The sequence below is a fragment of the Fringilla coelebs genome (assembly GCF_963513975.1).
Source record: "Fringilla coelebs genome assembly, chromosome: 21".
NCBI lineage: Eukaryota > Metazoa > Chordata > Aves > Passeriformes > Fringillidae > Fringilla > Fringilla coelebs.
This window is the reverse complement of record NC_140047.1, coordinates 8,394,064-8,409,218: the sequence shown is the minus strand read 5'-3', so window position 1 is coordinate 8,409,218 and position 15,155 is coordinate 8,394,064. Positions and strand designations below refer to the sequence as shown.

The following is a 15,155-nucleotide window of genomic DNA, read 5'->3' as shown; positions in this document are numbered from 1 at the left end:
GGCAGGCAGTGGGGGGGGCCCGGCAGGAGCCCTGGGGATGACAGAGTGCCAGGGAAATCCTGCCAGCACACCCAAGGTCAGCCCAACCTCCAGGCCAACTGCCAAGTGCATGGCAGCCCGTGGGAGGCAGGGTTATGGCCATGCAGGCTGTGGAGCAGGTACAGGTGCAGGATGGCAGAGGATGGCACGGCTGTGCACTCCTCGTGGCCAGGAACAGGTTCTGGGGCACAGCAGGCAGATTTAGGACGCTCACCAAGAGGTGACTGGAAGCTTTTCTCTCCTGGCAGGGCTGGGCAGTGTGTCCATGCTGAGGGTGCACTCTGCCCTGCTCACTCCTGGGGACAGAACTGGTGCTCAGGGTACCAACTGTGTGCTGGAGTGTTCTGGCTTCAAACTCCTTGTGTGACCTTGCACAGATCAATAGCATCTAAAATCCAGCTGTAGACAGCATCCACGTCTTTGTGTTTACTTCTTGTTCCAAAAATGATCCTTTAATGTTGGCTGATTTCAGTGCACAGGGAAGCTCAGCCAGAAAAGGTGGTCAGGAGGATAATTATAGATCTGGACTCCTATTGAGGTTTCCAGATACAGGCTGGAGTGACACCAGTGAAGATCCTGGAGGTCTTCACAGACCCTCTGTGCCTTTAGGTTTCCAGTGTCATCAAAGCCCAGCCCACCCAGCGCCCTCCAGCGCCCTCCAGCCTCCTCCTTGTAAAACAAGGTCATTATTGCAGAGTATGGGGCTGGACACACCTGTGGGGTTATTTTGAATGAAAAGACCTGGGAGGACAGCGACCCTCAGCAGCTCTGCAATGTGTTGTGCACAGAGCACGTGGGTGGGGTTTAGCTCCTGGAGGGGACTGTCAAAGATGGGAATTCTCCTTGGAAGATAAGCCTGTGGAGCTGTGTGTGGTGGGGAGGAGGGCTGGGAGAGGTGAAGCTGAGCCTGTGTGCTGTGAGCCCAGTGCCTGCACTCAGTGTCCTCTCCTGCAAAGTGTGCTTGCACGAGGCAGCTCCTGTAGAGCTCAGGAGCTGGAGCATGAACTGGGGGAGCCTGGCTGGAGGATGCCCCACGGGGGAGGCTGGGAGCCCACCCCATCCTCGTTACTGCTGACCTTGGCACGAGCACTGCCTGCTGATGGATCGGCTCTGGAGCTGGACAAGCCCCTGGGGAACCACTGCATTATCTGTTATGTTCCATCAGTGCCTCCCCTGACCCCTCCCAGCTCCAAATGCCACAGGCATCAGGGAAGGAATAAATCTCTGTCTGCTACTGAGAGAGAGAAGGGAGCGAGAGCAGGAAAAAGGAGAGATGAAAAATGTCCTTTTTATGACTCTCACAACAAAGCTGGCCACGTGATTCGTAGCAAACATTACTCTGGGAAAAGGGAGGGAGAGAATGGGGGGGATCAGCAAAAAGCAGCACTGCTTCTCTCCCCTGGAAGGTGCCCAGGGGGAATATAGAGGGGTATGGGTGACCTTTGAAGGTAAATATCCCAGGAAAAGAAAGGAAAGAGGCCTCAAAGCTTCAGAGAGCTTGCTGCAGTGTCTGAGGCTGCCTGGTGGAATGCTGCACGCACCGTGAGCAGAAAGCAGAGGCACGAGAGATCTGAGCTAGAGCAGCAGCAGGGCCAGGCAGTGATTAACAAGGCACTAATAGCGACCACAGCTTTGATGCTTGTTTCTATTTGGGATGATCCAGGAGATCTCCAACCTGTGAGCCTAGGGAGAGCTCCTGACCCTGGTGTCTCCAGCAGACAGAAGCCTTTAGCAGCACAGCCCAGGGCCTGAGGAGGGGCTGGAGATGAGTTGCCAGGGCTCAAGAGCCCCTTGTCCATTACCTAGTGACCCCAGCCACGTTCCTGTGACAGTTTTTTGAGTTATTTGGGTTCCCAGGGAAGCAGCCCAGCCCTGAGCCTGGGGCTGGCACCAGCTGCAGTTCCCACTGTGCAGAGAGCTGCAGACAGTGCAGGGTCTGCACTGGGGTTCTGGGCTGTCCCAGGGCACCACATCATCAGGCAGGGTGTCTCAGCTGCTTCCAGTGCCATGGGAAAGTACCTTTGTTCTCTGGCCTCCTCAGTCCCACTGTCAGTGCTGGGGGATGACAGGCAGGTGCTGCTCTTGCTGAAAAGTTCACTGCACCTGAGATGTTAATAGACCTGTGGATCAGGTCTATAATTTCTTAAAGACATGAAGTGCTTGGAGTTGTGAAAAAAGACCTTTTGCCACTGTTTTCTTCTGCCCCCAGACAAGCATGTGCCTCGCTTGGGAGCCACCTTCCCAGGCAGCAGCACTGAGATCAGTCAGACAGGGTTTAGAGTCCAAACCCAACTGAAATCCATTGACAACCAGGTCATTTTTAGGAAGATGGGTCTTGCTGTCACCAGGGATCAGCTTGTCCTGGGAATGCTCACCAAAGTTGGTCTCTCTAACTTGCCAGTCATGGAAAAATGTGTTAAACTCCCACTTTTACTGAAATGGCTGTAACAACTCCTTGATAATCCCAGTAATTTGGTTTTATCTATAACATGCTTTTAAAGTAAAGGGATAAATACAATCAGTCTGCATAAAAGGTAGCTATTAAGGAGCAGGCAAGTTGTACAATAATAACTTTCAATTAAAAGCCCTTTCTCACTACTTCTGCCGTTGTGGGGTCTGCAGATTTTCCTTAAAACTTTTGAAGCATGCCTGGGCTTCTTACAGGCAGCCATTTAACCTCCGTTTATGAAGAAATAAAGCAAAATTGATGTTGATTTTGGCCTACATTGGGGGATACTTCTGCAACATAAAAGCCCTTTTGCCTGCAATTTGCAGAGCAGCCCTGTCACATGGATGAGGGCTGATACTGATAAAGATAAAGCTTTATAGCTGGGGCATTTGCAGCTAACAGCAAGCTAATGCTACATTTTCATTTTGATGCAATTAATGTTAATGTCTGCTACGAAAATTGTCATTAAATACCATTTTAAAATCCATTCAATTTGCATATGCAAAGCCCATTTACTATCATGTAAAATACACAGTGCCGTTCATCATGTCTTTTCTCTAGAATTTGTAGCTGTTATTTTTCTGGTAGTGATTATTATCTAGCTCTTAAAATAAAACCTAATGTCTAGTCCTGCACAGAGCAAGAAACCCCCCTGGGCTCCAGCAGTGGCAGGACTTTGAGAGGCTTTGAGCACTGGTTTGTGCTGGAGTTGCACTGGCAGGGAGAATCTTCTTTGCCTCTGTCCTGCTCCATTCCCAATTCCTGCCCAATGCAGAGCAATGAACTAAGTGGGAGAGAGTAGGATAAAGAGCATGAACTGATCTTTAACTCCACCAGAGTGATTCCACCAGTGCAGAAAGGTAGAAATGCTGTTGCACTGATTTTCTGACCCTTGGATGCCAATTTTCTGGCTGACAACTCTTCATATTCCTTTAGATTAGAGGGTTGGCACTGAAGATATTTATAAGAGGCTTCAAGCCCATAATAGCCCAGGTGGAATGAGGCTGCGTTGTGGCATGTGTGTTAGATTCAGGGAGTTGATTATCTGACAGGAGTGTTGTAGGAATGTGCCCCCTGTTGACAGAGTGACACAACTATCCTTTTTCTCCTTAAAAAAGGAAAAAAAGCCCAGAAGTTTCTCTCCTCAATTAGGTAAAAAGTCACCTCGTAGGATCTGGGGGACTTCACCTCAAACTTAAGGATAGGCAATTGGACAGGAGCCAAAAAGTCCTGCCTGAATAATTCACTAGAAAAGGAAGAGAACAAAGGAACTAATCACTTTTGTGAGGTGTTTTACCAGGAGCAAGAACCTCTTGTTTTCTCTGCAAAAATTTTGTTATTTTGCCTTTCATTAAAACTTTTCTGTTTCCAGCACTACCACAGAAGCCATCCTGCCGATTTTATGCCTTCTAAGGTAGCTGAGGTACCTTGGGTGTGATATAAATCCCCAAGAACTTATGAGACCTGGCTGGAGGAGACCACATATCAGAGTGCCAACAGGCATGGTGGTGATGCTGTGACTCAGCACATCCAGGTCCAGGACACTTCTTTTTTGGGGACTGTGGTAGCTGAGACTGGGGAGGGATGTAGGTGTAGAAACCCAGGGTACCAGGAATATTTCTCTGCTCTGGAGCGCCCTGACCCCCAAAGGAGCACTATCATTCATAGAAAAAGTTTCCTAGATGTAAATATGGACTAGAATCCACAAAAGTGTGAAAAAAATAATGAAGAGCAGTGTAAGTGTATCACTTAGTGAAAAATTAAGGTTTTGAAACTTTTAGTACGTTGTAGATAAAAGCAAAATAGAAAGCACAAAGTTTCTTCTTCATGCTTCTTCTTCCTTCTTCTTCATAAGTTTAAGCAGCATTTTGTAATTAAGCAAAAAGTCCACATTGCAAACTCTTTGAAATCAGTTATTAAGTAAAAAAAAAAAAAATAGTGTCAGTTCTTAATTAGATTGTTTAGTCTTAAAAAACCTTACAACAAAAAACTGTTAGCCATTTTGTGCCTTCTAATAAAAAGCTGCCAAATTAATAATAATAAAGCTATTTTAGTAATAAAACAATAAACAATTAAAATGAAATATTAAAAATAAAATATAAAAGAAACAATTTATAAAATATCAAATAAACAATAAATATAAAATTAAAATAAACAATTAACATTAAATCCAAACACAAATTAATGTCTCAAATACCTTCAGTTCACACCCAAAAAAACCAGCAGGTAGGAAGGGATAATGCCACCCTGAGGAGGGCCCTTACCGCGGTGGCTTGCCAAAGGTCATGCCTGGAGGTACCTTGCCGCCGTGTCTGAGGATGCCCTTGTCCTTGCAGCGGATGTCCATGTAGCCATAGTACAGAGCAAAGTCCCGGGCCGTGGTGCAGCCTTCATCCACAGCCGCACGGCCCATGGCCACGAAATCCCGCGGCATGACCCTCTTACGGGGCTGGGCCTTGGCCTTCACCGCGTCCCAGTGCCCGATGGCTGGAAGGGATAGAGACAAAGAGGAGGCATCTTGGTTAGATCCTTGTGGGAAAGCTGATGGATGTGTGTGCACCCTGCATGGGGGTCTTGTAGGGCTAAGGTTCATGGCCATGAAGTCCCAGGGCATGACCCTCTTATGGAGGTGGGCCTTGGCCTTCACTGCATCCCAGTGGCCTCTGGATGGAAGGAAATAGAGACAAAAAGGAGACATCTCAGATTCTGTTTGGGAAAGCTGATTGATGTGTGTGCACTGTGCATGTGGGGCTAAGGTTCATGGCCACAAAGTCCTGGGGTATGACCCTCTTATGGGGGTGGGCCTTGGCCTTCACTGCATCCCAGTGCCCGATGGCTGGAAGGGATAGAGACAAAGAGGAGGCAACTTGGTTAGATCCTTTTGGGAAAGCTGATGGATGTGTGTGCACTGTGCATGTGGGGCTAAGGTTGATGGCCATGAAGTCCTGGGGTATGACCCTCTTATGGAGGTGGGCCTTGGCCTCCACTGTGTCCCAGTGCCCTCTGGGAGGAGGGGGAAGAAAATAGAGAGAAAGAGGAGGCAACTTGGTTAGATCCTTTTGGGAAAGCTGATGGATGTGTGTGCACCCTGCATGGGGGTCTTGTAGGGCTAAGGTTCATGGCCACAAAGTCCCAGAGCATGACTCTTTTACAGGGATGAGCTTTGGCCTTCACTGCATCCCAGCGGCCAATGGCTGGAAGGAAATAGAGACAAAGAGGAGGCATCTCAGATTCTGTTTGGGAAAGCTGATGTGTGTGCACCCTGCATGGGGGTCTTGTGGGGCTAAGGTTCCTTCTGTGAGCTTCATAGCACATCCCACTGCATCCCAGATCCCATCTGAATTGGATTCTTCCCACCCTCCACCCTGGCTTGCTCAGGATGGCTGATTTTATTGGGAAATTGTCCTTGAGAACACAAAGCAGGAGCCCTGACAAAGTTATGACAGTGCCCAGGTGCATCACCTTTTGCAGGTGCATCCTCCCTGCTCGGGCTCTGTGTGAGCCTCTGAAAGTTTCCAGTGTGAAAGAAACTTCACTGTCACCAAGCAGTTGGGATGGTATTAATGAAAGTGGGTAAATGTTGGAGTTCTACACTTCCAGCTTGATGAGAAGTATTGAAGAGCCTTGGGAAGGAGAGGAGACTTCCTACTAGCATTGGGATTTTGTTGCAGGTCTGTGGTTTAGGGGCAGTGTCCTACCTTCAGGGACTCCTCCATCTCTCTTGTGATTGTACATCCCATAGGTAAAATCAGGGCCTGGCAGGGAGTAGCAGTTTCTCATGGGCTTTCCAAGTTCTGGCTGCAGAAAAAGGAACAGAGAAGCATATGGAACATGAATAGAGAAGCATAAAGACCTTTTCTGACAAGGTAAAGACACTGAAAACAGAAGTTTGTAATAGAACACAGGTACCAGGGGTGTCCATTTGGCAAGGGCTTGAATCCCACTGCACAAGTGAGTGCCACAGTGCAAAAAGGAGCTGAAGCCTAAAGAATGCTGAATTTCACACAAGTTAGGCTTTGAGTTATAAAGAGACCTAGCCTTGCTGGAAATAGGGATCCTGACTCAATAGATATGGACTTGAAGTCTTGTTTGGTAAATCTCTCCTTGGTGGGGATGCCCAGCTGTGGTGTCTGCAGTTAGTCTTAACTTTGAGTTATTTCATTTCCAAATTGTGCATCCTCCCAAAAAACTGAAAAACTTCCCCAGGCACAATCACTTTTACACTTCCCACTCTAAAGGAGGTGTGGCATTTCCACGGCTCTCAAGAGCACAAATTCCCCAGAAAATGAGTTTTAGGGACCTGCCTTGTGTGAAACTGCAGCTCCTTTCTAAAAGCCATTGACCCAGGGACGAGATGCAAGCACAGCTGCGCTTCCCCACATCCCTCCTGTGAGCCACGAGCACAGGAGGGACTGTCCCCTGTCCGCCCCAAGCACGAGGGGACTGAGTGGGGCTTTAGTGCCACCAGGGCTGCAGTGGCAGTGACAAACCCTGTGTGCACTCTGTGTGTGCCAGGAGCTCGTGCAAAGAGCTGCCAGCTGGGATAAAGGAGCTTTCATTGCTGATGTGCTCCTCTTGTATTTACAGCTGCTTTTAGGGTGGTTGTCACTGTTGTGCAAGGGAAATGGTGCAATGTTCCTCAGATGCATGAGAAAAGGCTTTTTCCTGGGATCCCATTCTGGGATCAGGGAAGTGAGGTCAGAAATCTGCTGTGGTGGCAAAGGTGTGTCAGGTGAGAGAAAAATCACTGAGAAACTGCAGGGCAGGAGAGAGGTTTGTAACCTGTGGCAAAGCTGCTTCCAGACCCTCGAGTGCAGAACTCTGAAATTACAGGATTTAAAGAGTCCCCTCCACAGAACACCTGAAGTTAACACAGTTGGGTGTGTACTCCATCACAAAATGAGTGCATGCTGTTTCCTTTTATGATCAGGTGGCATTTTACAGTCACTTTGCACTGAATAAATAAAGCTGAAGGTGCTGGATAATTAATTAAAAAAAAAATCTGGTCCAATATGTTGAACATGGAGAGAATCTGTGCCTGAAGAAAAACCAACGAACTCAGAGGACTCTGGTTCCCTGCCAACATCTTTTACCTACAAAAGCAAAGAAGGGGAAGGATGTAGCAGGAATGAATCCTGCTCGGTGTAATCCACAATTACAGCCTTTCTCATTCATAAATTAGCAAAATGCTGTTTCCAGCTCATGGGCTGGTTTCATTTGTTTGTCCTGAGGCATTATAGGTGTGCTGTGTCATAAAGCAATGGGGAAGCTGAGCCAAAGTTGATGCAGAAGGTCTTTTTTTTTTTCTTTCTCCCCCAGTTCCAGCACTGTTCCCTGTGTTCAGGTTTAGCCTGTCACAAAGCTGCTTGGCTGGAATACAGATCTGTCTGACAGCTGTGCCCATCAGCAGACAACTTCATTAAACCTCATTAAGATGTCATTTCTCTGCCTTATTTCCCACCTCTTGGCTCTAATTAAAACCGTCTCTCTCTGCATCCCAGGCGGTCCTAATTTTCTCTGGGTACCTTCTGCAAGTTTTCTCCCTTTATGACCTCGGTGAGGAAAATCCAGCATCCTAAATGCTGTTTATCCAGCCAGTTTGGAAAAGACAGCTCTAGACCTTATCCTGAAGCATTCCCAGAGCACCCAGCAGAGATCAACACCTCTCAGGGCTATGAGAGATGAGTGCTGAGGCTTTGTTTGCTCTCTCAAACTATCTTTAAGGGCTTGGCTGATGCATCCCTTCCCTTTGGACATGATCATTTCCCTGGTGGAACCAGGTGTGTCTGGGCTGGGTTTGGAGGGTGCCATGTTCCCACTGGTCATGGTGAAGTGCTGGGGGTGTTTGATCAGTGGGGATCCCTTGGTTGGCTGAAAAGTGAGTGCTGTTGGGTGTACTGAGTTATCCTGAGCCTTTGCCAGGTAGTTTCTGATCTCTGCAGCCCTGGGTTTGAGCCCTGGATTTGTATTTAAATGTTGGAAAATGTTTGCTGTGGAGGAAGAGGTAGGCTCTGAAAGGGGTCTGTTTCTAGAGGTGGAGGCTTTGCAAAGGTTTAAGGAAGTGCAAAATCTTTAAGGATTCCAGGTTTTGTTGCAAGACTTATTTGTGTTCATTGCCCAGCAACACACATTGCATCAATTTTCTGAAGATGACTGAGAGAGCTGGAAGATGTGTCCACACAGAGAGGTACAGAAAGAGACTGAGATGTGGATTTTTTATCCCTGCCTCCACAGCCTTTCCCTGGGAAGGGATGCTGTGCAAATCCCTGAATCCTCTGTGCTCCGACTCAGCCGGGGCTGCCCCATCCCCTCCTCTCTGGCTCTGCCCTGTGGACACCTGCAAACTCTGTGCTGGTGCATTTTCAGCCTGCCAGGCCCTGCCTCCTTCCTACCTTCTGTTCCCCTTTTCATTACACCCCCTTGTACAGTAAAGCCTCCCGTCACGCTGCCATTACTATTATTATTGCAGATTTACTGCACTTGCAGAGTGAAGTGATTGCAGTGACAAGGCCCAGCATTTTTCCCTCCTTCCCCCCACGACAGCTTGAAATCAAGCCCTTCATTTGCATTTACATGATCTTGCTGTGCAGCTTATGAGATCGGGAGATTTATTTGCTACTTAGCTTGATGTTTGATTACACTCTAAGAAGGCAGTGAGCTACAAAGTGCAGGGATACATCAGAACTGAGCTACTGAAAGCCTCTGGGGGACAGTAACTCAACATCAGGTTTAGGTAGATGAGAAAGGGAATGTTCAGTGTTTTGAGAAAGGCAAATTTGATGAGATTTTTTTTTTTAAAGGTGGAAGGAAAAACTTACCTTTTTTTTTGCTTGTGTGTGTGAGAAAGTAAAACAAGAATGTTGTTATAAAAACACACCTGAAAAATCTGGGTTTGTTAGCACAGAAGAAATCCTAGCAGGAGCTGGTGGCTGCTGGGCTGCCTGGTGCCAACTGCTTGTAACTTCCACTCCCAAGATTATTAATAATAACTTGGCAGTTGTCTTGGAAGCTTTTCATAAGCATTAAAGGTCAAAGCCAAAAGAAGTTTTGCTTGATGGATGACCACAAGATCTGTCCCTGGTTTATTAAGCTTCAAGTCATGCCACTGAGCATTAATACTCTGTAACAAGGGGGAAACTGAGGCAGGGTATCAGTGTGCCCATGCATGACAGCAAAGGGAATGGAGTTTGGACTGGGGAGAGAAGAATGATTCTGGACTTCTATAGCAGTGTAAGAATCTTTCTCTTTCCAGGGAAAAGGGTGTTGGTTGGGCAAACTGCTGGTTTTGGAGTCAGAAATGGCAAAGCTCAAGGATCTTGCTGTGAGTTTAACTCCTTTCATTACAAGTACTCCAGACAGATCAGCCACACTGCTAACCCAGAGTACATCCACAAGTGCAATCTCCACTAACCTGTGCTCCTGACTGACCTGCCCTGGGAGCTCCAGCCTTATTAGACAGCAACCTTTGAGTGTCAGGTGTGGATTTGAACCATTTTCCCCTCTAGAAGCTGTGTTTTGTGTGAGGCCAGCAGCAGAGCTGTCCCCCTCCCTGGGTTAGAGGGGACAATGAGAGAAGGCAGGCAGCCCTTCCAGCCCAGGTTCTCCCTACACAACCCCTGGCTCCAGCCCCTTGCCGTTTTCTTGCTCCCAAAAAGGCAGGAACAGCAACAAGCAAGGGCCACACAGAGTCAGACACAGAAACCCCAGTCCAAGAAGCACCCACTGTCTGATACACTCACTGCACATTCCAAGTGTTTGCACTTAGCTTTTAGTCTTGAAAATTGCCGTGAGATATGCTATTACAATTAATCATTAAAGACTTAAGAAAGAGTATACCCCATTACATAAAAGACTCCAGTGATGATCTTTATCTAACTTGTAAAATGGGCAGACTTGATGCCACTGAATAATTTTCCTCTCATCTGCACAAAATCATGAATGCAAGTCAGACTTTGAACCTGAAGTGAACACTGCGAGACCAGCTTATAATTACCAAAACTGAAAAAAAGAACAGCATTTTCTAATGAATGACAAGCCACTAGGTGGAAATCTAATTTGGTCTAATTAAGCAGCCTTTGTGAGGATTTGTCTTTAGATGAAAAGAAGGAGCCAAAGAGATCTAAATGCAAATGAACTCTATCATTTTGGTTTTAAAGGGCCAGGCAGATATGAAAGTATTTATGTACACAATCTTCATGGGTGTATTCACCTTCTAGTTTTCCATTGAAAACTCCTGTTTGTCCCAAAATTCTGGAACTCTGAATATTAGTCACTGTTAATGGAGTTAGCAGATAATGTGCTGTTGGAGGGACAATTTTAGCAGTATGGCATTGCAACAGTTAAAACTGCAATTCTCTGTTACAGGAGTGCTTCTTTCTGCTGTTTGAAAATGGCTTTAAAAAAAAAATGGGGGATGTTTTTTGCTAAGGAGTCAGCTCCCAGCTCTGCCACTGTGGATGTGTGGCACTGTATAACTCTCAGGTCTTCGGGGGCACCTGCTGGACCCTGAGCTCCTCCTCAGCTCCTCGGTGTCAGGATGAATTACTTCAGCATTGATAAATCACCAACACCTTGCCCAGTTGTGCTATTTCTGCTGATTCTGCCGACAGTCTCCACGCTGGGAGCAGCCAGGCCAGGTACAGCCCCAAAGGCTGAGACTCACCGAGGTGTTTGACTGTAATTGAGATGGAAATATTGAAAACGATCTTCTCCTGCTCTATTAAATCTGCTCCTGACTTTCAGATAAATTTGTGTCCGTGTAAGGTTTTTGTGCCAGCGCTGAAGGTCAAAGAAGCACATGTGTTTCTGTAGAGGGTGTCACAGCTTATGAAGTTCACATCAGCCCTTGCCTGCTCTCAGTCCTGAGGAAGAAACGTGGGCTGTAGTCAGAAGACAAAGCCCTTGGCAGGAGGGATGGGTTATTCAGGCTAAATGAATGTGCAGGTTACAGCTGCTGCTGAGTGAGGTCTTACCTGGGCCTGATTTTTCTTGAGGTACAGCCATCATTCACCTCTAAGAGACAGACTGGGCCTGGGATAGATTTGAGGACACGTAGGGACAATGGCAGGGAGGTTTGGGACAGCATGGGCTGGTCCCGGAGCAGCTGGATGGAGAAGGACCTTTCCGAGTCCCTGTTCTCCCTACAAGCAACATCAGTGGGAATATAGAGGCATGGATGGACAGATCAGACAGAAACAGCAGTGGGAAAAACAGGAAAATAATTCTGTCTTTGATGTGGCAGCAGATTTGGGAGCTCAAGGTATAATGTGGGCAGAACAGCATGCAGCAGCTTGGCAAAAAAATGTAATTTTACTATCTTTGCTGTTGACTTCCCAGAGAAAAGTAGGGCCAGAGAGGATCTGGAAAGGGTGTAGTGGGGTTGTCATTTCCCAGAGAACCACAGCCCTGGAGACACCTGCTGTGCTGCAAACCCTGAAGTCAAATTCTGCCAGGGAATGCTGTTGCTCAATGACTGGCTTCAGTGAGGACACTGAGGTTTGGCTGAGAGAGGGGTATGGGCTACTTGAGAGTGAGAGAACATTCTCTAACTGTTAAAGAGAATGGACAATGGCTTTGTTGTTTGGTTTGGTTTGGTTTTTCTTTTTTTCTTTTAAGGCTCGGTCCCCTTTCAGCACTTATGACCTTTTCTTTGTGTTTCATCCTTAATAATATCTGTTCTTTGAACCTCCCCATCTGCTACTTCAAGAAAAATCCCTTTATGTTCTCAAGACCAGATGTTGCCCCAGATTATGTCCAGAGCAACTCAGCTCAGTGAAGCTGCTGCTTACACCATGTAGCTCCCTGCTGCTGCTCCAACTTCACGCAGGTAGCTTTTATTTGACTCCCCTGCTTTTATAGGGGTGCAGTAGAACAAACTAAGCTAAGTGCTGCCAGAATAGCCTTCATATAAGTCACACTGACATTAAAGGAGTTGAATTCAAGTGAGAATTTCACTGTGGGCCTTTCAGAGCAGACTGGATATGACATTTCCTATATAGTAAAATAGTTCCCCAGCAGCACAGACCTCTGATTCTTAGGCCAAATTAAATCCCTGGCTGCAAATGAGATACTGGCTGCCTTGAGAGCTACCTGTTATTTCACAGCAGAATTTGTCTGAAGTCAATACACTTGTGGTACCTCCTAGAAGAAAATTCAAATATTTTAGATGAGGACACAACTTGTTAAATTCAGGCGAACCTCTGGTTCAGGAATCTCTCGGCTTTCACTCAAGGAGAAACTCTAATCTCTGATCAAAGATGCAGGAACTTACCAACTTCAGTCACCTCGTGTACAGAATAATCTCCATTTTCATTAGAGAATAGATAAAGTTTTTGCTGTTAAAAAAGGATGCTGTTTCTTTAATGTAATAAAACCTCAGCAGGACAGAACGTCTTTACTAGACTATCCCTCACTATTCCCACAAGAAATCAAATATAATCCTATTTAAGAAGCTTTAAATAATTTTGAGCTTTCATATTGACTTATTAAAATGCAGCTTAAAAAATGCCTTCCTTGCAATCCCTTTACAAGGGTCAGGGATATAAAATTTGAAGAAATATGATTAGTAGATCAGTTGGAAAGATATGCAGCAGCTTCCAATTTTATTATTTAAAACTCCCTTTAGGAAGAAAAGGTGATTCTGTAAAAAAAAGTGGCACCATCTCCCTGAAGGAATCCAATCCTGGGGCTTCCAGTCCTGTCTACTGCATTCAGAATTCAAGACTTGTGCCAGGTTTTTCTTAGACCTGAAGAGCCCTTGCAGCTGGGATAGGAGAGCTGCTTTCTGTGCGCTCCTAGTCCAGAGAAATTGAAGCTTATCAGGCTCAGGCACAGAATAATCCAGGAGCACCTGTGGCCATTCCTGCCTGGTTCAGAAGACAAAGTGATAACAGAGATGCAAATATGCCCCAGAGGACTGAGCCACTTCAGGGCTGAGCACAGGTACAGTTTGGCCCCCAGAGCCTTTCTTTTAGCACCTGCAAACTTGGAGAGATGAAGAGCTGTAAACTTTCAGATGTTGGTTGGAGTAGGATCAGTCCTTTTTTCACTTTCCAAGCACTATATGTTAGAATAGAAAATTATGGGATGAAACAAGGCTCCTGCTGTGCTGGCTTGAACTCTCTGCAGGGTGAGCTGTGTCTCCAAGCAGCAGCTGCAGACTCCACCTGAATCCTGAGGGGTCCAGGCAGAAATTTTCTTCCAGCAGATTTCAGTCCAGTTGCCCATGTTCATTCCTGTTGAGTTCAGAGGAAGTGCAGTTCCCCTGGGATCAGCAGGGTTGTAGGGATGTAAATGATGAGACAATTTGACCCTGCTCTTGAAGAATATTAAATACAGCAGACACTCAAATCGTGCTGTCAGTTGGGCACAACTCCCATTAAGCACCGAGGGCCTTGTGCTGATGCAAGGACCTGCCCGAATCATTTGCTCTGTCCTACAGCAAAATGTATTCAACCTGCTGAAATGTAACTGCAAAACCCAGGGAGCAAAATCACACCCTGCCCATTACACTTACAGCCAGCTGCTGTGAAATCCTAATGTGTCAGGCTTTCTCCAGGAAATAAGGGAACTAATAACTTTACTCCTGCCTAAGGCTGGACTTTGGTCAAGGCTGTCAAAGCTTCTATGATTTTCCAGTGTTTTTGAAAAAAAAAATATCCATGATTTTGACATTTTGTGTGTGTGAGCAAGCAGGGAGCTGTGAGAGCTGAACTTGCCAGAGCTGCAGTGCTCAACCTTGGGTGCTCTGCAAGGCAAACACCAAAGGGTCCTGAGCCCACTGGTGCCTGTTTTCAGCTCCTGAGGATCAGTGGCAGTCAAACAGGGTTGAGTCCTGCCCAGAGTTTTGTCCTGTGGCAGAAAAAGCAGCAGTGACACCAAAGGCAAGACCAGCAAGCACTGGAGAGAGCCTTAATCCTCCAAGGAGCTGTCATGAGGCTTTTCCCTGCCCTGTCTTCTTATTTTTCTGCATTTAGGACAATAATTGTGAAACTGGACTGAAGTAGCAATGGGGAGTTGCTGCCAATGACTAAAAACTCTCATTGCCTACAGGTTGATGTTATTAATGGTGCTAAAAACATGGCAGAAGTTATGTGGCTTACAAATTATTACTTGCTTTCTTCACTCTCTTTCTCTATATATATATATTTCTAAAATTCCCCATAATTCTACATCTGACTCCCTCATTGCTTTCCCCACCAAATTTTCTCAATACAATTCCAGCTCTGCTTTGTTCCACTGTTTTTCTCTCCAGTCCCTTTTTTTTTTTTTTTTTGAAAGGATAGAACATAAGGGGTTGGGTACTGCTCAGGTATGACATACATGAGCAGCCCAATTGCTTTCAAAGGGGCAACCTTCTGAGGCAACCAAGAGTTGGCTGGAAAAAGTCACTTCCTAATTGCATCATATTTGCTAAATCAGACATTTTACATGCTGAAAAATTCTCCATGTTCCCTTCGTGTTCAGCCATTACAAAAGGCTCCTGCTCTGCTGGAGTTCTGACCCATATTTTCCCTGCTGCAGTCCAAATTTGGTTGCTAAAAGGTAAAAAGGGGGGGAAAAAAAAAAAATTCTCTGCCTCATCACATCCCTCCCAAGCCCTGTTCAGCTGCTGTGGTATTTTCCTTCATTATGCTGCTGCCTCAGACTGTAAACCTCTCTAATTTCC

At 46.3% G+C, this 15,155-nt stretch overlaps 1 protein-coding gene across 1 annotated transcript in view; it reads right to left on the bottom strand.

The window, feature by feature from the left end:
* The window catches only part of CFAP77 (cilia and flagella associated protein 77), a gene marked incomplete at its 3' end in the record, with an annotated part of 56,963 nt that overhangs the window by 18,928 nt on the left and 22,880 nt on the right, over window positions 1-15,155 (bottom strand). The window contains exons 2-3 of the mRNA XM_084219757.1: window positions 6,187-6,286; window positions 4,753-4,975 (exon numbers count right to left, since the gene is read on the bottom strand). Coding sequence (XP_084075883.1) covers window positions 4,753-4,975; window positions 6,187-6,286 — 323 coding nt within the window. The remainder of the gene's footprint in view (window positions 1-4,752; window positions 4,976-6,186; window positions 6,287-15,155) is intronic.